Here is a 27,565-nt window from a genome sequence, read left to right on the forward strand (position 1 = left end):
CCTTATAAGGCAGTCTCTTTGATTGGGTTTTCTAGATAACAGATTTTGAAATGGAAATTTGTATGTGGGAAGTTTGTTGGGGAGTATACTTGGGTTTAGCACCTGTAGAGAAGTGAAAAAAAAAATAAATAAATAAAATTCAGCAGGGGCTGAGCTGTAATATAGTCACAACAAAGGCCTCGAGGAGCCCCAGGCGATCTCTAGATCTGGGTTGACTTTTCAGAGATGTCCCACCTTCAGCAAGAGTCCAGTGGTGGGATTATACCCCTCAGCAACAGTAGGTCTGTTTGGGTAAGGCAGCTCCTCGACAGTGTCTCAGCTAAGGCATTCCCCTCAGCTGAGGAGATGAGTGCCATATGAATGGAAGGACTCTGGGCAGCACCCCCCATAGCAGCCACTCTTAGTGGATATTGCTGGGCAACACTGCCTATGGTAGAAACTGACCCCTAATTGGTAAAAGGCATCAGAGTTAGTAGGAACTAGAATGGACTATAAATACCACAGCTTTGACCTTCCCCGAGAGGAGTGATGCTTGTGATTGGACACGTCTCTCATGGGAAGAGCCCTGAGTGCTGTGCCTGTGGAGCTGTTGCAGGAGGCATTGGCCTCTGTGGGGTATAATCTTTTTAAGCCTGGATAACTCCTACATTTGCCCACAGTGAGTCTGATTCCGTCAAGCCTAAATTAACATTCTGTGGACCAAAGGTAACTCTTGGAAGGCTGTGTGGGCTCCTGCAAGAATGAAAATGAGCTCCCACAAGAAAGGAATGTCGGGGGCTGCTGTGCTGGCACTCCCCCCTCCTACCCTATGTCTTTTTGAGTGGATGGACGTCTAGACAAACTACAGTCCTGTCGGTTGGATAGTTTAGTTGAGCCTATAAAATACCCCCTTGTGGATATTGTAGACATTTTTTTTTTCAATGTTTTCACTTTTTAGAATGTTTAGCTTTAAACTCTAAAACTAAAGAATAGCTTGATGACCTTAGAGTCAGGCTGAAACTTGAGGTTTCTCTTTCCTACTGCTGACAGGCTATACTTAACAGATACTGTTCCCATGGACTTTGGAGGAAAATACACAGCTATACTACTAATCTCTGGAAACAGTAGTGTTTTTATTTAAACAGGAGAGAGAACTGCTTGTTCATAGCTGCCCTTTCCTCATTTGGGGCCATTTGGACCTGGCTAGTAGTTCCCCAGGTCTTGTGAGTCACACAGCTTTGTTCTTCTTCCTTTATGGTTCATCCTGTCCCTTCCTTTCTGTTCGCTATGCTGTCACCCTGAGGAGTGTTATAGTCTTCATCAACTCCCGTGTGGTTTACTGGACAGTCCTCTGCCTTTAGCCTTTGCCTAATCTGAGCTGCATTACCCAGAAGCTCGCAGATGGAATTCCATGATAGAGGTTTGCCTAGGGTTTTCACACTGTTAATATGTAATACAGATTGGCCTGCACAAGGTCCCTGGGAATGGGGAGAGGGAAGACTACATCAGCGGGCTTAGAGAAGATGTTGGCTAAAGAGTTCCAGTTGTTTTGTAGGCAGAGGGAGCCATTTCAGTAAATGACATTAGCAGGAGAGTGGCTTGTTCAGAAAGACTTTGGTCTGGCAGCACAGTAAAGGGAAAGACTAGAAGAAATGAGACTAGTTAGGTGTCTGTCAATGTAAAACTGAGAGGGGAATGAAAAGACTGAGACAGATGGGTCCCCACAGCATAAAGGAAGAATTGGTGACCTAGAGAAGATGGCAGGGGAAACCTCATTTAAGGTCAGGAAGTGTAGTGGCCTTGGTGCCAAGACAGTCCAACAGGAATAGAAAAAGTAATAATCATCACACACTGCTGGCTCTTTGTTTTTTTGTTTGTTTTTTGTAGAGACAGAGTCTCACTTTACCGCCCTCGGTAGAGTGCCATGATGTCACAGGACTCACAGCAACCTCCAGTTCTTGGGCTTCCGCGATTCTCTTGTCTCAGCCTCCCAAGCAGCTGGGACTACAGGCGCCCGCCACAACACCCGGCTATTTTTTGGTTGCAGTTCAGCCGGAGCTGGGTTTGAACCCGCCACCCTCGGTATATGGGGCCGGCGCCCTACTCACTGAGCCACAGGAGCCACCCACACTGCTGGCTCTTAATGCTCCTGGAAATTAAAACTTATTAAAAGGATCATGGCATATTTCTTATCATCCCTCCTCTTCCACTTCCAGCAGAAGGCTTAATGTAGACAGAGTAATCACATTATATATTTTTATCCTGTCCATATGCAGTATATTTAGGACCATCACAGGTATTTAGGATGTTTGATTCTGCCAACTATGAGTAGGTGAAAACGCTTTTAACTTTCTCCCTATTTTGTTTTTACATTTCTTTCATTGTAAAATATAAGTAGGGTGACCAGATGTCCAGGTTTTTGCAGGAAGTCTCAGTTTAGACTTGTTTTTCCACTACAGTTACTGATATTATCTTTCTTTACTCTCAAAAATGTACACAATAAATTCTATATGGTCACGCTACAGAAAAGCACTAAATATGTTTGGTCAGTTTAAAGAATAACTTTAAAGAACACACTTGCGTGACTGCCATCCTAGTTAGGAAATGGGGCATCGGCAGCCACTACAAGTCTATTTGCTACTCACAAGTTCACCTTCCTTCCTCAGAATTAGCTGTGATCCTCATTTTTATCATGACATTTTCCTATTTTTAAACCAATGCAGGCTAAATTATGAAAGCCTAATATCTCTATAAGAGTTTCTTTCCAATTATTTTATTCATTGTATATATTTTAGGTAAGAGCAATTTCATAGTTATCTTTGAAGGCGTGTTTGTGTTTTAGTATATGGCTACAAGGTTGTTGGTGGTCAGCCTAATGATAAATGTTGTATTTTCATTATTCATTTATTACACTAAGATTTGATAATAAGAAGATACTGCTGCTCTTGGCCTCAAGAATGTGATACTCAGAGTAGAAGTCACAACACAGCTTTCCTTGTGGTAGAGGGAGCGGGCATAGGATGTTAAAGGACATTACCTCACCCTTGGGGGTAAGAAGGAGCCCTTCCCAGAAGAGCTGATATCTCATTTGACTACTGAAGACAAGTACGGATTATTTGAGGTGAAGGTGGTGTGGGAAGTGAGACAAAACACAAAGGTCACTTTCCTGACAAATGAAATGATCCCTGGACAAGAAAAGCATGGTGCAGTTTTATTACTGCACCTTGCTCCAGGCACCTGGAGCACAGAGAGTACTCTCCATGGTCTCTGAGAGTCGAGGTGTTTTTCAGGGCTATGGTGAGGGAGTTCAGGAGATAGAACAAAGCTAGATAGATAGTGAAGGGCCTTGAATATCATGTTGATGAGCTTGAACTTCATGTTGAAGGCAATGAGAAAACTTTGGTGGGTTCTAAGCAGGAAGTGAGTGACTTGGCAACATAATCATATTTGCAGTTTTGAAAGGTTGTTCTCACTACAGAATTAGAGCATGTCAATCCTAGAGGCTGGGAAACTGGCTAGAGATTATTGCAGCCATCCACATGTGAGATGGTGGTAGCTTGAAGTAACCCAAACGAAAAGAGAATAGAGGGAAGTAGATGGATTTAAGAGACAGTTGGAGGAAGAATCTATAAGATTTTAACGATTCATTGTAGGAAAGAGAGACAGAAAAAAGATGATTCTCAGATTTCATCTAGACATGAGGAACATTTCTAGAAATGACACAGGTTTGTAGAAAAGGTTTCTAGTACAGGGTTATATTGGTTGAGTTTGAAGTGTCTATGGTACATCCAAAAGGAAATGACCATAAGCAGTGGCTTTGTGGAGAGATTTAGGGCAGAGAGAGACATTAGGGAACAGTGACTTTTAGATGGAAGACGAAGCTCTGCAGATGAACCCTAATAAGTCACTACAAAATTTCTAAGGTGAAAAATGTGAATACATGTGGTCATTGTCCTATACTCATGACATGCTTAGGAAATAAGTCTTTTAGCATTAGAATTTCTAAGAAATACTTGACAGAGGATTTTCATAATCTGTTATAGTTCTTAGCAGTTTGCTTTTTTATCATATTATTTAGATTTTTAAATTTTTTTGTTTGCTTTTCACATTATCCAGCTTTTGGCTTTAATGATGTCAGCTATAAAAATAAATACAGAAAAATGAAGTCATTATAGAAATTTTAGGATTTAAGTAATACATTTATTTAGGATTTAGCAAGTCAGGAGAAATATGAAAACACCCATATTTATATACTTAGGCTTTTTCCAATTTTGGAAATACAATATGTATAAAAAAGTACTTTTAGAAAAATAATATATTTGGTTAATTTCAATAGAAAATATTTCATTCACTTTCTTCTTATTTTCAGCTACAGAGACACTTAAAATCTTATAAACCAAATAATTTAGATTATATATAAGGTAAATATTTTCAGATCTATGTATAAGAATGTAAATAATTTTAGTATTGCATTATTTTATGACAAGACTACTATAACTTTCTGCTATATGATTCTATTTATATGCATTTTAATATCTCAGGTATACCTAGAACGTTTCTTCTTGACACTGTTCACTTTGAATATTTGCTTCAAAAGATTATACTGGCAGTTAAGCTCAGCAGCATTTTGCTAATAGTTTAATAATAACTTAAACTCTAATTTTAACCTTCATCGTAGTTCTTTTGTATTGCTTTTATTTTGAATGAACTATAACCATCTTATGCTGTGTATGACAAGTGTATAATTTAATTGTTGATTACTATGATAATAATTGGATACAATATGTAACATATGATATTTGTTTTGTTTATAGGAAAATGGTTCTCCTGAAGAACATGCAGTCTATGTTTGGGACCATTTTATAGCCCAGTCTGCAGCTGAGAATGTATTTTTTGTTGCTCACAGCTATGGAGGACTTGCTTTTGTTGAACTGGTAAGTGCACTTTCAACTCTATTTATAATTCCCAGTCTCCTTATAAATTTATCCCCTCTTCTCCCTTTTTCTTGGTATCATTATTTTAAGTTATTTTATAAAGCATGAAAATAAAATATTTTTAATAAATAATTTTATTATGTTTGAAAAGAGTATACTCACTTATTTTATGGTGACAGAGCTTTTCAGTGCTAACCAGAAGGCTTTTTGCCTGTTCTTTATTTACATATTGCTTTTTAATTTTTACATTACAGTGCCAGTTTCTATGTATTTCATGATATTTATATTTCCTGCTTTATGTGTATACCATTGAAGCTTAAGTTATCTGGAAAGTGTTTAAAATTTCAAGAGACCCTTTGAATATTTAGGAATACTTTTTTTTTTTTTTTTATTGTTGGGGATTCATTGAGGGTACAATAATAGGAATACTTTAATAATTTTAAACTGTTATTTCTACTAGATAATTCTTGATACTTTGTCAGAATCCACATAGTTAGTATTAAAACTATGAGAGAGTTTCCATTAACTAGAATGCATTACTTGGCGATAAAAATCTTTGCATTTGAAAATAATCTGATTTTTAAAGTTAAGATAATGTGTACATAATAGAAAAAAGAAACAAATTTTTTGAATGTTGTCTGTTTTATATGCACTATTACAAGAATCACGGTCTTGTGCCAGTATGGTTAATATGATACAATCAATCCTAAAAATCCACTAATGAAGAATTCATGCCTCCCTGTCTGTAATGCCTGTGTCACAGGAAGGTACCAATTCTATAGTAAAATGATTAACTTGATAAAATTACAATTGATGATTTTAAATCTTAATAGATCTAAGTGGATATTAAAAGCAGGCACAACATTGACTGTCTATTTTTTATGCTTCTAGACTTTGGTATGAATTTCTCTTTGTCATGGAAATTAAATATGATTTTATGGTCTTTCAGCCTCTCTTTTTGCTTACCCACATGATTTAGATACAAAACTAGTGGTTAGCCAGACACCTGAAGGATACTTTAGTTGACCTAAATCTACAAATAACTTGCTGGTACTCTCTTAAGGTCAATAAATAAGTTAATTCATTTATCTCCTAAATTGATTTCAGTTTTAAGCATTATTTTCAAGTACTTTTAACTCTGCTGAATTTATTTATTTATTTTGATATATATCATGGGTATCTTAAGATAGCTCTTCAACATAGTTATATATAACTTATTTTTTCTTTGTTAGCTGCTAAATTACTTACGACATGAAATTTCTTGACTTATAGAGTAACTTAAAATATGTCTGAAATCCTGCAAGGCTAATCAAATTTTAGAGTTCGGTAAAACATATACTCCCATTTTTTTACTTTAAGACATTTTATAAAAAACCATGGACAACATTGGAGTTTAAGTGTATTTTGGACAGTTTTTAAGACAAACTTAAGATGCCAGGGTTACCAGATGACCAGTGTGTCAGTCCTATTTTGCCGTTCTCCTTGTCACACACTGGTGAATATTTCTCTACTTTTGTTCCACTTTAATATAAAGCACACAGATGTTTCAGAACAAGACTTGACTTCTGACCTTGAGGCTATTGGGGTCAGGGTCCTCAGGGCCTGTGAAATTATCACAAGCTGAGCTAAAGTTTTTCTCCATCACAGGAAGTAACCAGTAAGTAAGAAGTTAAAAAGGAGCTTTGTCAGAGAGACAAGATGGTCTCAGTAAGGGTCAGCTTCTGTAGTCTGCTGTCTCCGCAGGGGGCGCGTGCCTGGGAGGAGGAATAGAATATAACCACTGGCACATCACATATCTGTCAGGCAGCACCAGGGCTGAGAAGTCTATTTAATGTAATATATGTAGTTGAGATTTTAAAATATTAATGGTGATTAATCCAATGTCTCATATTTTCTATTTTTTGTGAAATAAGTTTGATTGAGATATGTAATAGAAGTGTATAGCTGGTGGCAAATGAAGAAAGGGGGGCTAATAAAATGAATTCCTTTAAGCAAATAACAATGTACATTGATGAATTTTACATTAAGTTTTAACAGATTTGATAAATACAGTATTTAACTTTACAGTGTTTCTATTTCAAGAGGCTTTTTAAAAGATAGCATTATTAAAGAAGCAATAAACATTGAAATACTTTTTCCTATGCTCAGCAGTATTCTAAGGAGAAAAAGTCATGGTATGGCGAACATTCTCTCAGGATTTTTAACATAAGTATTATATATGAAATGGTTTTACATAGATTCAAAATTTGGATATCAACCTTTCAAGAAAGTGAACTGTGGATATATAAATCTTAAATTATAGTTTAGTTTCTTGTTTTGGTAGCACACTATATACATCAAATATTAAATCCTTTGGATTCAGTGAATTTTCAGTGAATGTAAAATTTTACTCCTAAAGACTAAACACACACACACTTCTTAAGAAACAGTCTTAGTTTATAGCATCATGTTTGAATGCATAGAAAATTGTTTTTCTACCTCTATTATACGTGTTCAAATTCTTCTTTAGGTCATAAATTATAAGAAAATTTATGTTAAATGTAATCTTGCTAGCAAGTATAGTTTCATTAGTAAATGCAATTACTTAACAGTTCTTATTGTCTGAATGACAGGTATTAGATGACAAGTATCTTGCCATTTATTAAAATTAAAATTGTATATAATTGTAGCTTAAAATGAAATGTGCTGCTAATAGGTATATGAAGAGAAATTACTTTTAAACTTAGAGCACAAAATAGTTGTAGAGCTTTAATATTTAGCTGATTATTTTTGAAAACAGACCATAATTTATAATTATATCCTATCTTAAAGTATTGACTTTCTCCTGAAGAATATCTTCTAGTCAGATTTATTTTCAAAACCAGTGTTCATTTTGTGTCATAAATCTCAGAACTTAACCAGATCTAACTCCATAAAAAGAGTATACACTTCACTATAGTAAGGAGAAAAGTAATATTCAAAATATTCAGAAAAGTAATATTCAAAGTATTCTTTTAACTGCTTTTATCTCATCATGTGGTAACAACTCACATTTCCAATTCTCTAGACTTTCTATATTCCTAGTAAAAATAGATGTTGATAAGGTAACACTGGTATCAATTCCAGGATTCAGTCATTAGAGAAAAAAGGCAAGTACCATTTATCTTATGAATTCATAGTGAATTTTCAAAGTTAACATTTCTGCCTGTGTTATCCTTTCTCTGTATTTAAAATAATATGTAAAGTTACAGTTATAAAACTATCATTTACAAAGCCTTAACTTGCTGTCTTAGGAAGTTTCTTTTTACTTGATAGAATTAGTAATCATAATTAGAATGCACTTACCAAATTCACTTGGAAAGATATCTACAACTAATGCACTTATTTTTGCTTTATAGTACTTGTTAAAAATTCGGTTCATTTTTTTGAAAATTAACTGTCATTGAAAAACAATGGTGTTTTTGACCTTTTTCATCATCTCTTTCTCCAGCCACTTTGGCGAAGCGATCCCATTCCTTCTGTCCTTGGCCATTTCCGAGTGCTTTGCTCTTCTCTTGCAGGTGATCAGTTTGGCCAAATCCAGGAACCTTAAAAAGAATTTTTTTCTTTTGCAAATGAGCAGGACTTCCTTGTCAGATCCCACTTCCTGATCCCAGCACAACTTGCCTGCCCTGTTTGCAGTGCTCAATGAATCAGTGTACATTGAGGTTTCTTCCTTCAGCCAACATGAAAGTGCTCATATTTTTTATAAAACATGAATAATTTTAATAAGTATTTTTCATTAGTTTATTGAGTCATCTCAGCTGATATAAAATTAGCATTTTTCTTATTACTTTCATTTCCTTTTCCGTGTTATTAGTGGCATGTTCGCAACCACCATTAAAAACATCCCTTAGAAATGTGTGAAAACAGCTCCTTTTGAAAGTGTATCTCTACCCACTTTTGATTTTGGTCTCTCCATGCTTGTCAGCACTTGATTGGCACCTCACTTGCATGTGAATTAAGGACTGAAGGGCACTCTATCCCTGCCATTGTTCCCTGCTGGGCTCCCTGGCCTCCAGGCAGCCTAAGCTGCCCTTCAGCAGCTGGTAGGGGAAGGGTTTGTGGACATAGCTGCACAGGACACTCAACCTCACCCTGCTCTCCATAGATCTTTGTAAATTGCTTGGAGCATGATTTGGATTTACACTAAAGAAAAAACGGAATGGAACTAAAATAATTAATTTTTACCATTAGTGGCTAGCCAACCTTTATCATTAACATTTTATTTGTGAAGAATGAAGTAAATTGACTGTTGGTAGGATATCTGCTTAATGTGATCAGAGAGACTAGCTGAAAGTTGGGCTGCAAGAAGGGAGGCAAGAAGAAGAAAAATCAAGTCATATAATTTAGTAAAAATAAGTTGCCATTTGTCACACAACTACAGAATAACATACTACTTATGAATGGTTTTGTTTGAAAGTGATCTTATCTCCAAGTCATGTTTTGCCTAAATAATCCAGAAATAACTTGAAGGTAAAATCTAATATTTCTCTTGTTCGTTTCAAGATGGAAAACCCCATATATTACCACAACATGAGTACTTTTAAATATTTGCACAGTTAGTTGACAAATAGAGTTCAAGCCTTAACAATAACTGTTTTCTAAACATTAATTCTCCTTACTCTCCATTTAAATATTCACTAATTTCTGAATTCTGCCTAAACATGTCTTTCGTGTGGTTAGACAGTTTTATCCTTGTAAGTCTCTCACAGTCTCCTCTCCACTGGTGTCCCAACTCTAAATCTGACCAAATGATTGCATTTCTGTGACTCTCTCCTAAGTATAGTTTTTCAAGTAAATCAGGAAAATAAACTAAAGTTTCAGTGGATTTCAGCATATTTACAGAGTTTTGAAACTATCAGTACTATCTAATTTTAGAACATTTTCATCACCTCAAAAGAAATCCCATACCCAGGTGGAACCTGTGGCTCACTGGATGGGGCGCTGACCCCATATACTGAGGGTGGCGGGTTCCAACCCAGCCCCAGCCAAACTGCAACAAAAAAATAGCCAGGCGTTGTGACAGGTACCTGTAGTCCCAGCTACTCAGGAATCTGAGGCAAGAGAGTCACCTAAGCCCAACAGCTGGAGGTTGCTGTGAACTGTGACACCACAGCACTCTACCAAGGGTGACAAAGTGAAACTCTGTAAAAAAAAAAAATAGAAACCCCATGCCCATTAGCTGTGATTCCAGACTCTGCCAGCAGAGCATGAGGGCTCCCCTTGTTCCAAGACCTCACCAGCACTTGTTACCATCTGTCTTTTCCTATTGTAGCTATCCTACTAGGGAGGAAGGTATATCTCACTGTAATTTTTTTGTCATTTTTCTAGTGACGAATAATATTGAGCCTTCTTTGGCAAAATCAAATCGTTTGCCCATTTTTTAAATTGGGTTGCTATTTCAATGTTGATTTTTAACAGTTCTTTTTATACTCTGGGTGTAAGTCCCTCATCAATATTTTCTCCAATTCTCTGGTCACTGATTCACATTCTTGATGATGTTCTTCATTGTACAGAAGTTTTAATTTTGATAAAGTTCAATTTCTTGAGTTTTTATTTTTGTCACTTGAGCCAGTTTTTGTATATTATGTGAGGTAAGAGTCCATTTGAATTCTTTTGAATGTGAATGTTTAGTGGTCCTAGCACCAGTGAATAGTCTTGAAAAAGACTTGTTCCCCTTCAGTTTATCTTCAGCACCCTTGTTGAAATTAGTCGATGGTAAGTGTGAGGGTTTGTTCTGGACTCTGAATTCTATTGTTCGTGCCTGACCTCATACCAGCACCACACTGGCTTGACTACTGGGGCTCTGTAGGACGTTTTCAATATCAGGAGATAGATCCTCCAAGTTTTTTTTTTTTTTTTTCCATAAAATTGTTTTGGCTATTCTATGACCTTTGTATTTCCATATTAATTTGGGGGATCAATTTGTTAATTTCTGCAAGAAAAGGATTATTAGGATTGATTAATTTTGTACATCAATTTGGGGAATGTTGACATCTTGATAATATGAAGTCTTCTAATAAATGAATATGAGCTTTCTTTCCTTTTTTTTTTTTTTTTTTGTAGAGACGGGGTCTCACTTTATGGCCCTTGGTAGAGTGCCATGGCCTCACACAGCTCACAGCAACCTCCAACTCCTGGGCTTAAGCGATTCTCTTGCCTCAGCCTCCTGAGTAGCTGGGACTACAGGCACCCGCCACAACGCCCGGCTAAGAGCTTTCTTTCCTTTTTAAAGATCTTCAAAAATGCCTTGCTTTCAGTATAAAATCTTACACTTCTATTAAATTTGTTCCTAAGTATTTTATTCTTTTTGATGCTATTCTAAGTGAAATTTTTTAAAATTTCATTTTCAGGTTATGGCAGTACTAGTATGTAGAAACACAATTTTACATATTGTTCTTGTATCCTGCAACTTTGATGAACTCATTTATTAATTTTAGTAGTTTTTGATGATTTCCTTAGGATTTTCTATTTTCAAGATTATATCATCTGCAAACATAGATAGTTTTACTTCTTTCCAATCTGGATTTTATTTATTTAATTAATTTATTTTTGGTGTTTGCCAAATTCGTTTGCCAAATTTCCATGGCCAGAACTTCTAGTGCAAGTTTGGATAGAAGTGGCTAGAGTGGACATTTTTATGGTGTTCCCAAATTTTAAGGGAAAAACATTCAGTGTTTCACCATTAAGTATGAGATTAATTGATTGTTTTCCTTCCCGATAGATCACTTCCCCTAAGAACCTAGTGTGATCCTCAATATTTATATCTCTCAGGCATACCGAGAGTAGGTTGTCCAGAAGGCTGCTGAAATGGAGAAAAATTTCACTAAATTTAATAGGAACATTTTTGTAAAATGAAGGATCTATTTTACTCCATTGCAATTACTTTGGAAGAGTTTTTTAATGTCCACATAATGGGCTGCCTTCCAGCCCTGCTGCCTTCCCCACTTCCACGCAGCTAAGAAATTGGTCACTCCACCTCTTGGTTCAACAAAGACTGCCAGGAAACCGAGGACAGCTTCGTGAAATTAACACAATAACGTGTTAAGTTAAGGAGAACTCAGAGGAATGGACGTATTTGTTAAATATAAATTGTGTAGAAATACATTGTTTTCCATTGGTTTTATAAAAGATCTTAATGAGAGATTTTGTATTTTACTGCAAATATGAGAGTATGATTGACTATTTTAAGCCTTTCATAAGAAGTATTATAGGAAAACACATTTCAGTTAATAATAGGGCTGTTTTTACTGTTCCTATAGCCTTATGAGGATCACTCATTATAAGCCCTTCCCTAAACAAAATTCCCAGCCACAGTGATACCTGATTTGGTATCTCAAATTGAAGAGGGCTTCTAGAGGACAGAAAATTTTGCAATCAAAACCAGTTTAACTTCTACTTTGAATAATCCTCACTAAAATAATTTACTCTAATTATCTCAAGGGAACCACTTATACTCAAGACTTAAAGTGTACTAGATTTATGTTAAGGTAAAGCTTGAGGGAACAGGATGGAAGTCAGATCTGGGAAAAGGTCTTATGACTAAAGTTCAGGATGGTTTCAAGAGGAGCTAATTCAGCTGCGGATGTTGGCTTTGGAGGGAGTAGCTGGAGAGCTGTCTCTAGATAGGTATCTGAGCGTGGTAAGCTCAGGTTTGAATCAGGAGACATATTTGGTTCTAGAGAATGGAAATCAAAGCAATGGGTGATGACTGAGCAAACAGATTATAGTAGTTATTTCTAAGAGCACCTATTCGCCCCATCACACCACATCTTTCTCTTACTAGAAATGAAGAAAAAAAAATTATAGGATTTAGCACTGGAGGGAGGATTACAGTGTAAGATTTAAGGCTTCACCTGTTGCCTGGGAATTCAGAAATGGAATCCTTTCCTGAGAAACAAAGAGACTTCTTAAGAAAGAAAGTAGCAGACATAAACATCAGGAGGACAATGGAGTGAGGAATCAAGGCAGAAGTCCCATTACATGGCTTGGATCAGAACAGATTACAGTAGAATGTTGCATTCTGGGCAGTTAGGGACTAGTGCTTGTATTTGATATGCTGGTTCTTAGATTTCTGTGTCAATAAAGGAGATGGAGAAGAAGGACTATTATTTTTCCTTTTCTTACAGTCAAGATTGTGATGCTATGGTTCTGACACCTCTTTGAACTCAGATTAAAAACAGAAAAGAAAAGATATTTTTCCAGTCCTCTATAACCATAACTTTCAGAGTTGGAAACTTTTAACCTCTTCATATATGTCAGTTCTCCTTGCATACACAGATTTTCAACACAATTTCCCTGAGTGTATTCAGATCATAATAAAGCCAGTTGAACCACATGTGTTTAACTTCATAGTTCAAAATTTTCTTGGAGTTAGGATTGAATATTATGCCCTCAAGACAAGAAATGGTTTAGAAAATTGCTATTAAAGCTCTTCATCAATTGAATTAAAAATGTCCACTATTTATAAATACCGTGGAAACATTAAAACACATGAATTTTATACTCTAAACGGGAAACATTTTAAGCAAAGAGTACTCTATAAGGATAATCGGGAAGGCAGCTAAGAGGACATTATGTTAACTTCTTAAATATCCATATAGTAAATAGGAAAAATTGTTTATGTTGATGAACTGATGCATTCTTTTTGTCAGAAAATAAAAACTACACAATGCATATTTCTTTGTCTCCTGGAAATCCAAAACTATTGTTAGTTTCCCACGTCAGTGATCTTTCTCAGCCTCAGTCTCTGATTCAGTGTCCTAATGTATCTGGTTGTCTTTTGCTTGAAGTCACCTCAGAATTCTTTCTTTAACTAGTAGAAAATAAATAATATTTACTCACACTTTTTTATGAAAGATAGAACACAACTATAGCCCAGGATGAAGGAGAGAAATGGAGTGGGAGGAGGGAGGGGCGAGGTTTGATAGAGGGAGGGTAAAAGGCGGGACCACACCTATGGAGCATATTGCAAGGTTACAAGTCAAATCTGTCAAGTAGAACATAAACGTCTTAACACAATAATTAAGTAAAGGAGGCGAAAGCTATGTTCATTGGTTTGATGTAACCACATCAGATTGTATAAAAAAAACAACACATACGCAACATGTATGCATAAATGTATTCATGATCTATGTGTATATGACTTAATAAAAAAAAAGAAAAGAAATAATAAATCTAATATTTTCATCATTGCTATCATGCTGCCTAGCCTGGGTAAACATACAATAAGTATATACTCAATAAGTAGTTGGGAAGCCTGGATTTTCATATAAATAAATAATCAGGACCAGATCTCATATCATGTGATGCTGGGTCATAATGAAGAAGGTAGGGCCCAAAACCTGCATATAGAGCCATAAGATAGAACAAGAATGATAGACAGGAAAACAAAGTTGATCATTTAAGATGAAAGACAGGGACACTTAGTGTCAATTTCCTTCAGTATACAAAACGTATATTCTGTGGCCCTGAAATTTTGGACCCTTGGAAGCAGTGTTAGTGGAAATTGGTTAGGAATTCAACCTAGAAGATAAGGGAAATTTCTAATCACAGGAAATAGCCAAACCTAATTCAAACCCTAAACTTCAGTTACATTTTCTATGATTAAATTGTGTAAGTCTCATATCCTCTGGAAAATAGTTTGTTAATTGTCTTGGTCATTTTGGGCTCCTGTAACAAAACTGTTGTAGACTCTTGGATGATCTAAACAACAGACATTTAGACCTCACAGTTTTGGAGACTGGCAGACCCAGGCTCTGGTGAGGGCGTACCTCCTGGCTTGTAGCCAGTGCCTTGCTGTGTCCTTACAGGGCACAGAGTGCCCTGATGGGAGCCACAGCACCTTCCAGCCTCCTCTTCTCCTACAACAGCCCTAATCCCATGGGGGGGTGGGGGGGGGACTGGCCTCTTCATCTAAAACCGATTACCTCCCAAAGGCCCTACTTCCTAATAGCATGGCTGTGGGGGTTAGGGTTTCAATCATGAATTTTAGGGAGAAACAAACATGTAGCTCACAATATTCTACTCTTGGCCCCCTGGAGTTTGTATCCTTCTTACGTGCAAAATACCTTCATTCTTTTTGTTTTTTTCTTTGAGGTGAAGTCTTGTTGTGTTGCCAAGACTGACTTTGAACTCTTGACTTCAAGTAATCCTCCTGCCTCAGTTTCCCAAATATTTAGGACTGCAGGTGTCTACCACAGCATCCAGGCAGAATACAGTCACTCTAACTACTGTACTATCACAGCGAGCTACTGGGACCCTACAGACAGTCATTCTGTCTCAATAGCCCACAAACTATTAACTCATTCCAGCATTACCTCTAAATCAGATATGGATGATAATAAAAGGACAGTTCACCTTGAAGCAAAACTCCTCTCAAGCTGTGGACCTGTGAAAGCAAACATTTTGTGTGCTTCCAAATTACAGTAGTGGGACAGGCACAGGAAACACGTAAATAGGAGTTACCTTAGAGGGGTTATGGGTCCAGAGGAAGTCCAAAACCTTATTAAGGGCAAATCCCAGAAAATCTTAAGGCTTAAGCATAATCCTCTAGCTGGGTGCTCTGAGCCCCAGGCCGACTCGATGGCAGGTTGCTTCTTACGCTGACTCTCTCCTGAGGCCCATCCATGCCTTAACTCTGCCATCTGCCTTGTGGAAACCTCAGTGGTGGCCCTGATGATTTCTGAATGGACTTCAGGGCCATGCTTCCCCTTTCTTGATGAATAGAGCAAGTTCAGAGTAGCTTGTTTTGTCCTGTCGCATCTGTGAAGTCTGACGGCCTTCCTGTGCTCTGTCCCTTTTCCTTTCCCTTTCCTTCAGGGTTGGCTGACTACGTTTGGGGTTCACACTCATACTAATCTCATTCGATGTCTGCTCAGCCACGCCCTAGTGCTCTCTCTAGATTAGAGCATGAGTCCTTGTTTTTTGTAATGTAGGTAGGCAGGGGATTTTCTTAATCTGTATGATGTATGTGCTAGTTGCTTAACAATTCCTTCCTCATTTTCCTCTTCTCGCATTTTGTGATGAGCAGTCAGGAGGAACCAAGCTGTTCCTCCAACACTTGACTTAGAGATCTCCTTAGCTAAATATTCCATCGTGTTGCTAATGAGTTCTACCTTCCACAGAACGTTTGACACAAACCATTTCAGCCAAATTCCTTGCCACTTCATCTCCAGGATTGCCTTTTCTGTGTTGTCCAATGACATATTTATTTCCATCTGATACCTAATCAGAATTGCCCTTAAGGTTTATGTTTCTACATGATTATGTATTCTCTGAGCAGATAGAGACTTTTTCTACAGCTCTTCTCTTTCTGTGCTGTCTTCACTGTTGCCTTTAAAATCCTGTTGGAGGCAGTATTGGCATTTTCTAGGGTGCACTTCAGAATTCTCCTCTGCTCATCACCCAGGCCCAAAACCCTCTTCTCATTGTTAGGTACAGCAGCAGCACACAGATTGTTACCAATTCCTGTCTCAGTTTTCACTGCTAAAACAAAAATACCTTAGATAGAGGACTTAAGCAACAAACATTTATTTCTCCCAGTTCTAGAGTCTGGGAAGTCCTAGACCAGGCAGTCAGCATGGCTGGGGTCTGCCCTGGTGTGCAATGGCCACGTTCTGACGCCTGCTCACAGGGCAGGGTGGGGCTGTGGAGTGCACTTTATGCTTGCACAGGGAGAGTGCATGCATAAAGACAGCGAGCCCCCAATGCAGTCTCCTCCCCTATCATGGGGGGCTGTACTTCCATGACCCCACCTAACCCTGATCACCTCCCCAAAGGCCCCAACCTCCTAATACCATCTCAGTACCTTTGAGTTTCAACATGAGAATTTAGGGACAGGAGGAAAACAAACAAAGTACATAAGATTAGTGTACTTAGATTTCTTCTTAGTTTTTCATATTTTATTTGAATTTTTCTCATAAAGAAGGTTTTTAAAGATCATTAAAATACAAATAAATATTTAGCATTTCAGTGACGATTTATAATTGAATCATGATTTAAAAGAATTCTTTAATATCCATAAATCTCAATTATCTAACTTCTAACATCTTATCTCCAAATTTCTTTACTACAATGGTGAGAGAGACATTTGGATTAGGAAAAAAACCTGATCCTTATCTTTCTAAAGGAGAGGCCCTAGGTGGAAAGGTAAAACACGTTCGACAATTTCCTGCTGTCGAAATTCTCCATCTTCTCTTCGGTTACAAGACATCCAGGGATTCTTTTGATTATAAATGTTGATTTTCTGGAAGTTTCTAAAAGCCTGTCTGCTAACAACAAAGAAATCTTGACTCTCTCTGTAAAACGATGCCCTGTAAATTGAAATAGTACAGTGACGTGGGATCACTGGCCTATGAATTGCTTTTATTGTATTAACTGCTCAGTTTACCTAAGAAAAAATTTTCAGTCTGATATCATTAATAGTGTAATGAAAGTTTTTTCTTCCTCTTTCAGTTACCGCCTCAAATGTTCAGTTTTGCTTCCTATTGCACATTTCTTTTGCACATTTATCCTAATAATAAATACATTTACATTATAGCTAAACATCAAACATTTCACAATGTATTAAATATCTTTAGTATATTTTAACTTTAACATTTGGCAGCGTTTGTGTTTTCTCTAAGATCTCATGATAGACTTTCTTATTTTATGGCTGTGTTAAGAGTTCTCTTACCCTCTAGCACTCTGGGAGTCTGAGGTAGGTGGGTTGCTTGAGCTCAGGAGTATGAGACCAGCCTGAGCAAAAGCAAGACCCCATCTCTATTAAAAGTAGAAAAATTAGCCAGGCGTTGTGGCGGGTGCCTGTAGTCCCAGCTACTTGGGAGACTGAGGCTAAAAAATCGCTTGAACCCAGGAGTTTGAAGTTGCTGTGAGCTGTGATGCTCAGCGCTCTACCCAGGGTGACAGAGTAAGCTCTGTGTCTCAAAAAAACAAAAACAAACAAACAAAAACAAAAAAAGAGTTCTCTCTCCTTCTCTAGAGCTCTGTCTTGTTATTCTTATAGAATCCACATAATCTGTCAGCTAGCCACGAGGGCCTAAGACAGGGCAGGTCAGCAGACAACAGAGGCACCTTCCTGCCCAGACCGTACATAGTGTGCACCGGGTCTGAATAAACAGTCTCTACACTTTTTCTCATTTAAATCCCATCCAGCTTCCTGAGGTGAGTACTATTACATCCCCACTTTACAGATGAAAAACATTGAAATGCAGGGTTTCCCAAAAGTGGCCTCTGAAGTCACCATACATAAGGAAAATGGGGAAGTTGTAGCTAAGTGTATTTTTATTTACAAAATATTCATTACCAAATTTTATAGAAAGGTGGCCAACACATAGAAAATACAAATATTTACTTTGTAAATATTTTGTGAAATTTTGTAATAAAGGCATGGGAATGTACAGTTAGCTTCAGGGGCAACTTTTGGGACAACCTGCATATTTTTCTCCTTTAGAAATAGGACCTCTCACTTTGTTGTTCTAGTTGGCTTTTTGTTTATTTTCCCTCTTATTAAGTACCTATGAAAACTAAACAGTATAATACAGTATTAATACTAATGCTGGTAACTTTTATCCCTAAAACAACCGCCTAGTTTTCCACGTGTTTCAGGACACAGGTCTACATCTCTGTCAAATTCTGCGATGATTTAGTTTTTGTTCTCTCTTTGCTTCTTATTCTTTGGTGCCTTCCAAGGAAAGCTTTCAATTTTAATCAATTCTTGAAGAAAGAGAAAGTATGGAAAATTTAAAATAACATAATCTCCAATCGTGTGTATTTAAATTTTGAGTTTGTTTTAATGGGGTGTTGTGGAAATTTAGTTTAAGCAGAAAAAATTGAAAATACTTGATGAGGATCTATAAAGAGTGAGTCCCCTGTGGCCACACCCTGCTCACGTCTCCTCTGCGCTTCCCTCCCTGCTGGAAGCGGATAGCTGTCTTCTGGGGTCAGCTGCGTAGAAGGGGCTGTTCACATCTCACCGCAGCAGTGTCTGCAGTCAGCACTTGCTCCTTCATGTCATCCAGGTCTGAAAGTTATGCCCACAAGTAATAGCCACATGACATAGCACCTCCAGCTACCAGGCACTGTTGTGAGTGCTTTGCAAATATTAACTCATAATGTCAGAACAACTGTACAATGTAAGTAGTATTATTATCTTCTGTTACATATAAGGAAACTCACATAGAAATATGAATTAACTTACCTGTGATCACACAACTAATAATTGATGAAGCCAGATAGGGTTTTTTAAAAAAAATGTACAAAGTAAATTTCTAATAAATTAGGATATTTTAAATTAACACAGAAACTCTTCATTTAAAGAAATTCTGCCTTACATTTTTAAAGCACAAAATTCTTTGGCCAACTAAACATCATATCTGATATCTCCCTTTCAAATTGAAAATATGCTTTTAAAAGGAAGAAACACACATATTGTGCAAGTTTGTATCAAGAAGGATAGAACTTATCACAATGTCAACACATCAAATATGAGATGATAATACCCTAAAATTGTTTGTCTTCATTTTCTTCCTACACATTGTAGAAAATATAATGATTTAAATAGTGTAACCAAAGGTAAAATCATACCACTCGGTCCTTTGCGTTTTACTTACTGTAAATTGAAGTTTACATTTCTCTGTGAATACAGAGTACTCAAAATTCTCACATTTGAAATTAAAATTGGAAAAAAGGGAAACATTTGAGTTTCTATAATTAAGCTGCTACTTCATGCCTTTTCGATTTATTATCAGCAATTATCTGATGTCCCATGCTTGAAAAGAGAGTTACTTTACTTTGATTCTTTCTCTCTGTGCTCTCCCCACGTAAAACAGTAAAGTTTTTATAAAACTTTAAATCTAAGTAAAGAGGATCAAACAAGTAGATGCCATGTTATTTAGTTATGCCTTAGGGAGAAAAAATCATATTAGATTAAATTGAAGCTTAAAATCTTACTAATGTAGAAAGCATTAGAAAAGTGAAAAATAAAAAGTGAGCATGGTTTGCCCTATACAGTCTCATATTTCTTTCCATTGGCTGATAAATTAGTGTTTTAAGATGTCTGTGTGCTTTCAACAGGTAGGTAAACAGCTTCAAATAAATGAACTTTTATAATAGAGGACTGATTTTCATATTTAATGTATTTGCCAACAATAGCTAAAAGAAGAATCATGTAATTTATTTTTAATATTTGAAAATTCATCTGCAGCTAAACTTTCAAATTTAAAATTCCAGAGTAGAATACAATTAAGGTAAATGTGTACTAATACACAAAGTATCCATAAAGTTTTTGTGCAGTTTTATCTTGCACACTATGTTAAGCTGCACACAGACTTTACAGACACCCTTTATATTTAGAGTTTTCTTATTTGCTTGATAGTATTGATATTGTATTTGTAGCATTGTAATTCCTATTTAAAATATTATTTTCACTTTTTAACTTAAGAAAGTTTTTTAAACATGAAGTTTCTAAGAAACAGTTGATTTTAAAAAATTAAAAAATATTTAGGGAATGATTTTGTACTCAGCTCTTCCCTTGAAGATCTAATAATGGAATATTTTAGTGTAGCCTTTAAGATTATTTGACAGTGTTAGAGAATTCTGTGTACTAACTTTGTGTAATAACTAGCTCTTAAGGTTATTATACATTCTAATAAGAATTTAGAGTGATTCTTGAAGATACAGACATTAAAAGAAAAATGATTTCTACATCAAGAAGTTAACCACTATGAAAAATAATCTTTGGTGAAGGGGGTGAGCTTTTAGTCTGAGAATGATGACTGTAATTTTACATATTGCATTATTTCTTCTATTTTGTTTTCATTTTATTCCTTGTACAAAAACTACCTAAAACAGTAGGAGCTCCTTTTAGATCTGTTATTGCCTATTCATGAATATAAATCTGCTTAAAACTTAACCTTCTGAAATATCAGCAAAATTCAACTACGCCAAGAAATTTTAAGAAATCAAAATTTTATTTGCACAGTCTTAAAAGAAATGCTGAGTATTTCTCCCATGATGTTTTTTTCTAATTTGCAGCACTCCAGATCCCAGAGAGAGTTTTTAACTAGCTATTAAACATTTTAAGAATTTGCGGGAAGTCTGAGATGTTGGTCAGTGTCGTATTTACTGTCTGAAGCTGACATAGCTGTGAGGTTTAGACCCAATTGATCTATTGCGCATGTCCCCCCCTCGGATGCCGGACGTGCTTCTATTTGCATAAGGCCCTGGGCAAGGTTCTTTCTTGCATTGATTGGCCTGTCCTAGGCAGCCTGATGTGTTCTTGCATTGATCACTTTGTCTTTTCTTGGAAGACAGTGTTACACTGAGTCCATCTCAGACATTTTTGGGAGAAGGTAAAACTTTACTGCAGATATTCTCAGTTTTATTCAGTTGTTCCTTTGAGTATAGGCCCTTTTTGCAAGGATAAGTATTGCTTTTGCTTTTTTCGCCCCTAATTTGGATGTTTCTGCAGTTTGAGTGTTCTGTAGACTAGATTATTTTTGAAAAAGCTATGTTAAGTGAAATTGCCAGAATATACACCATTTTTTCTGTGCTATTTTTGTTTTTAAAACAGTGTATCTTGCTTCCAGCTTGAAACTATTTTCTTTAAACATGATCTCTTAAACCTACTCATAAACTAAATTTTACTGGTGTTTGCAATAAGTTCCCACTTGTCTTTGCTAACTTTATAGATTCCTTAGTTTCAGTGGGACATTCATTGCTTTTAAGTGTTTAAGAAAATGAGGAGTTTGATTAGTTTCACTATGAAACATGGATCCAGATATTTGCCTGGTGCTATTCATCATTATTAGTAATGTTAATATGAATACTATAAACTTGTCAAATATAGAAATGATTAAATAGCTGTATACCAAACACAGGTAATATATATTGCATATCTTGACTTTTATAATGGTGGTGTGTTATTTGGTGACAGTGAGATTAAGAATTGTCTTCATCCAAATCTATGAGAAACTGAGCAGTGAATGTTTTACAGTTTAACACTCTTTATTGGCTGGGCCTTAAATCAACATTTATATTGTCTGCCAAAGAACATATTTGCCTACACAGCAAATTATCGAGAAAATGCCCATTATCTCTAACCTATTTGCTATGGGTTTGAGTGAGGAACTGGGAGACAAATGTAGGGTTCTGTCAAGAAGCAGGGCGGCGTCCTTCTCCAGACCAGCTACTGTCTCGTCAGAGCCTATGTGAATTTAGTAGAAGGTTGCTTTGGGCTAAAACTTTGAAACATGTCATGGCTGAATTTGATTATTTGGTAATGAAACCCTGCTATGAAAATTTCTTAATGGTTTTTAAAAGTATATTTACAAATAATACAAATCAGGATATCTTTGTATATACTGTTTTATTTTCATTATATAGGTCACTATTACTGAATATTGTTAAAGTATAGAAATTCAATTTAACAGAGAAACTTAGAATCAGTGATTTCACTCAGTGGGGTCTCGGGCATCATTTAGTACATCATAAGCCATAGAAATCTTTTTTTACTTTAATAATTCTGTTTTGTAAAATTTGATGCTAAATTTTAGAGATCATATTTCTTTTGTTTACTTCAGAAATGCTAGAATCCATACTTTAAAAATAAATCCTGGAGTGAATTTAAATGTTTGTTATACAAAGACAATAACCGTATCAAGTTGTTAAATAATGTGATTTGCTGTTTTAGGGTATCCAGTAAAAGCAATAACAAAATACAGCTATATAGTAAGGCGTATAGCTATATAATCTATAATATGTGAATTAAATGAAATTTATCCAACCAGTGTTTATAAGTGGAATTGCTATAATGTAAATAACGTATATTAGGAAATATGGCCTTACACTGAAAAATTAGATTTGTGTGTGATTTGAGCTTAAGTAGAATTTCTAAAACTGTTCATATATGTAAGTCATAAAAATATGAATAAAGTATTCATAAAATAGTGATGTAGATATTTCCTGAAGATCTAATGTAAGTTTGGTAGTTTGGGAGAAAAAATGTAAAAACACCAATGAAAAAGGCATATAAAAGTATTAAAATGGAAAACCTCTTCAAGTATTTAAAACAGCTCTTCGAAACTGAATCCACTCTGTACAAACAGATATTACATTGCAACTTTTGTTGAGTGCATCTCAACTTGGTGCAAGTATAGCTCTCTGAACTGGAATTATATAGTGTTTGTACATTTTTTCCAGCTAAAATGGAGTGTACATCATGTTGCATAATTTACTTGTCTCTGGTGGTTAAATTTGCATATCTGAGTGAGTCTATATCTTAAGCTTCTGCTAGATATAAAATAATCTCATGAGTGGAGGAGAGCTCTTTGACCTCAGAAGTCAGAAGAGTCTGTATATTTCACAGCAACCCATGATCAAACAAGCTAATTCAGATGCTGGAAAGTGCTTTTTCTTAGCTGTGTGGATGAACCATTTACTGCATACAACCAACAACTGTATGGTGGGACAGGAATCTCCTGAAAAGTCCTGAGAGCCCTGAATGAGACCAGACACAGCTGACTGTGAGCACAAACAGGCACAGGAGCCCGTGAGCTGGCTGGGCTTTTCACCATATTTAGTCAGAATTGCTGTATTTCTTTTCCCCAAATATATACCACATAATGAGCTTCTCTTATGGACCCGAACTGGAGAATTGTATTCCAGTAACTTATAGAAAATAAAGGCACTTGGTTTCTGTGTAATAATCAGAATACAATGTAAGGCCTGTTCTTTTTATTACTGCGCTCAGTAATACTCAGGACCTCAGAGCAGAGACTTCTCCAGACTCCCCCGTGCGGGAATATGGGGGTCTGAGTCTGGAGTTAGTTCTTTGTAAAACATTTCTAGGGAAACTATGGGGTTTGCTGTGAGGTACTCTGAAACAGGAAGATAGTGAAATAGCCAGTAAAAAACTTGTCCAGTGAGATCCATTGCTTTTTCACATATCTAATGAAGAAGCAAGGAATTGCCAAAAAGCTTTTAAGCTAATGGATTTTCAAATATAGGAATAGTAGTTTTTAAATCATGGAAGAATGCAATGATTTCAGCCCTGTTCTCATTATTTTCCTTTGACAAAGCATCATATGTTTAGACTGGTGATTTCTGGAGGTTACCATGTTTGTGGTGTAATGTATTTGAATCTGAGCATCTGTATTAACACCATAGTAACTACGTAGTAAAGTTGTTAATATTAGTTGTATACAAAAATGTATCCCTTCATAAAATCTCAAAAAGCCTTTTTTTTTGTTGGTTTGAGTAATGAAGGACATTCATTCAAGAACATTCTCACTATCCAGAATGCTCTTGTAACCTCCTTGTCACTCTGTATGGTATTGTTATATATCTCTTGTTACTTAGAACTCAGGTTGTGTTTATAACTTTGACTTTTAACTTACAGTGTACGTAAAAGTTCCAAATTTTTCAAGATAATCAAAAAATTAAATATAACAAGATTAGTAAAAAAACAAACACCATTTTAGGCAAAACTGCTGCTTTTCTGAGGAATGAACAGATAAATTAAAATTATACGATTTCTGAATAAAATAATAATTTATTGCCATTCTCGTACTCTTCCTCATTCCCTGCCCCAAGATAATAGAAATGTACACTGTATATTGGTTAATAAGTAAGTACTAAACCCTGTTGGTAAATGAGCAGCTCTTAATGATATTTTAAAATGAGTGGCTGAAGAATAATATGAAAGACTAATATTTGTTTAATGCTCTATTTGTTATTTTTAACTTTTAATAATATTGAATCATTCCAGAAAGTATAGCACATTTTTATCATCTTGAAGAAAATGTTCTTGTGTAATAAGAGTTGTTGAATAAAATTTATTATGCTCAGGCTCAGTAACCGTAGCTCAGTGGTTAGGTCGCCAGCCACATACACCGGGGCTGGCAGGTTCGAACCCAGTCCAAGCCTGCTAAACAACAATGACAACTGCAGCAACAACAAAGAAAAAATAGCCAGGCATTGTGGCAGATGCCTGTAGTCCCAGTTACTTGGGAGGCTGAGGCAAGAGACTTGTTTAAGCCCAAGAGTTTGAGACTGCTGTGAGCTATGATGCCACATTATTCTACCCAGGGCGACACAGTGAGACTCTTGTCTCAAAAAAAAAAAAAAATTAATTAATTAATTATTATGCTCAATCATTTGGTATATATGTATGATTACTTAAGTGTATGAAAACTCTTACTGAATAATCTTCACAAGTATCACATGCTCAAAGAGATGTTTTTTGGTTAAGTCCTTGGGTGGATATACATATGTTAAGGAAATACCTTCCTCTGAAGTTATTTCTCTGTTATATTCTTTTTCTGCCTCCAAGTATTTTACAAGAATTCTTTCATTTGTAGCTGTTAGAAAACATATGAAAAAAGAACATTTGGATTTGAACATTGTAAATGTAAACTTTAGGAAGTTAAAGCCAAAAGCTCAGATTTTAAAATTTATCTTTGTGTCATGTCTGTGCACATGTATTTCCAAACTTTTTAATCTGAGATGTTATAGAGAGGAGTCAAATGTAATCGTGGACATATTACTGCTAATAAGGTAGTACGTGGCTTACAGACCTTTTCTGTTTCTTTTAACATGGTAGGAATGAGAGTAGCCCTGAGTCGCTGTTTCTTTTCAGCTGTGTGTGAGCCTAGCCCTGCAGTCTTCATACATAAGCATCTTTTTCATGCAACAGACATGGCCCTCCTTACCTTCCTTGTTTGTGCAACAAGAAAAACCTGCCCATGGGCGTTTATTTATATCCCCAGATCAACACATAAAGAAGAGTTTTGGATTAAGTGTAAAAAATCCTTAATTTTCATCTCCAAAAATGGAAGCTTTTCTTAATGGTGTTCCATCTTAGCTTTTAGAACTTATTCGTCTCTTTTTTGGAGGGTCTTTTGGGAATTCTTCTAAGTGAGTTTTGGGGTGGGTTTCAAAAGTCACATTATTTTATGACTATGTTAATAACAAATAATCCTCAGAAAACCTATAATTGGATTGAAGGTAAAAACTGTAACCATCCATGAAAACAAAAGAACATAACCACTTCCTAGGTGTAACATTTTTAACCTGGTGAAGAGTTGCAGGGAATCACTTGATGTTTAGTGCCAACTGCAGCAGCATGTCACACAAGTATTCCACCAAGGAAACACAAGTCTCCTTCCCCTTGGACAAGCACCCAGCTTTGACTTTTTGCTATCACCTATCTAAGCAGATAGCTAATATTACTGATGCGGGATAAAATTCCATTTCCAGTGAAGATTTTTATGAGACATAACTCATAATTTTTCATGCAACAAAATATGTATTATTGTAATATAAATGTGTCTTTCCACATTTTATTTCCTTTTGAATGTTACCTACATACTATTACAAGTAAGAAGGATTTTTTTGCAGTTGTTCTTTAATGACCTGAGATTTTAATAGCCATGCCAAAGTTAAAACTTATAGATAGACTCAATAGTAAGCATTTTAGAACATTTTCTTTTATATAAATGGTTGAAGTTTCAGCTTCTGTTCTAGTCAGAAGTTATTGTAAAGGGCCTAAGTACTTATCTACTCTTGAATGTTATACTGGACCTTATGTTTATCCCTGCTAAACTATTATGTTTGCATTTTTGTTGTTTTAAAGATGAGCAGTTTAAACACACATAGGAATCTTTTCTTAAAGGCCTAATTATGTCTCTTGCATTTTAAAAAGCAAAACTAGCATTATATGCATTATTGGTTTATGTGGCAAAGTAATTCACAAGTGGATTCCTATATAAATGTAAGTTTAAATAGCCTTGTGTGCTTTTTTGCCTTGTACTTTTTATGCAAATAAAATTAGAGTGGTAGTTTTTCATATTAATTCGTTTTTTATTAGTAGTTTCTTTTAGACATATATATCTGATCCTCTTGGCTTTTTTCTATTTTTTTTTTATCATCTTATTTGTGTGGATGTTTTCTTTTTCATTTCGTTTTCTTTTTTCCCCCCATTTGTGAGTTCAGTGACAGAAATGCTATAATAAGTAAGTGACTTAGTATTTCACAGGTTGGGAACTTACCTTACAGTTTTGTCCCGTGTGTGACTCTCCGTATACCTCATTGTCTTTAAAAAATAACTTTTAAGTTTTCTCATGTATTTGATATATCAGAGAAAATGTATCCCAATTTAAATTCCACAAAAAATGTAATATTTTTAATATTTGAATTTTGTGTTGCATTTTCTGCCAAAGAGAGATGCATGTTTTATTTATTTCTACTTAAGATTTAAGATCCAATATTCGAAATACCTACAGGAAAATACCTAACGTTCAAAATTAGTCTTTTATATAAGCTGACTACACTAACCTGTTACCAACAAAGAAAGCGAAATGTTTAAACACCCTTTTCAGATTTAATTACAATTTTGGGTAGGTTTGAAACCTTCTGAGTCGGTCATGGACATTCCACTCGGGCCGTTGAGTACTGTGTGTTAAGCAGTTCCTATTAGACGTCTTCGCGGTGAGTGATCCTGCAGGGCGTGTGACACCCGCTTCATGCACGGCCTGCTGCGCTGTCTGCAATTTTTTTTCTGAGCTGCCGGGAACTTTAAAGCCGTCTTGGCCGTGTCAGTTCTGTGTCCAGCGCGCTGGTTGTGTGCACTG

General features: G+C 35.9%; 1 protein-coding gene across 12 annotated transcripts in view; it reads left to right on the plus strand.

The window, feature by feature from the left end:
• Nucleotides 1-27,565, plus strand: part of FAM172A (family with sequence similarity 172 member A) — a 571,031-nt gene that overhangs the window by 334,745 nt on the left and 208,721 nt on the right. For all 12 annotated transcript variants that reach the window (XM_053586593.1, XM_053586616.1, XM_053586662.1 and 9 more), the window contains one exon: nt 4,794-4,913. In XM_053586593.1, coding sequence (XP_053442568.1) covers nt 4,794-4,913 — 120 coding nt within the window. The remainder of the gene's footprint in view (nt 1-4,793; nt 4,914-27,565) is intronic.

This window comes from Nycticebus coucang, chromosome 1, assembly GCF_027406575.1.
Source record: "Nycticebus coucang isolate mNycCou1 chromosome 1, mNycCou1.pri, whole genome shotgun sequence".
Taxonomy (NCBI): Eukaryota; Metazoa; Chordata; class Mammalia; order Primates; family Lorisidae; genus Nycticebus; species Nycticebus coucang.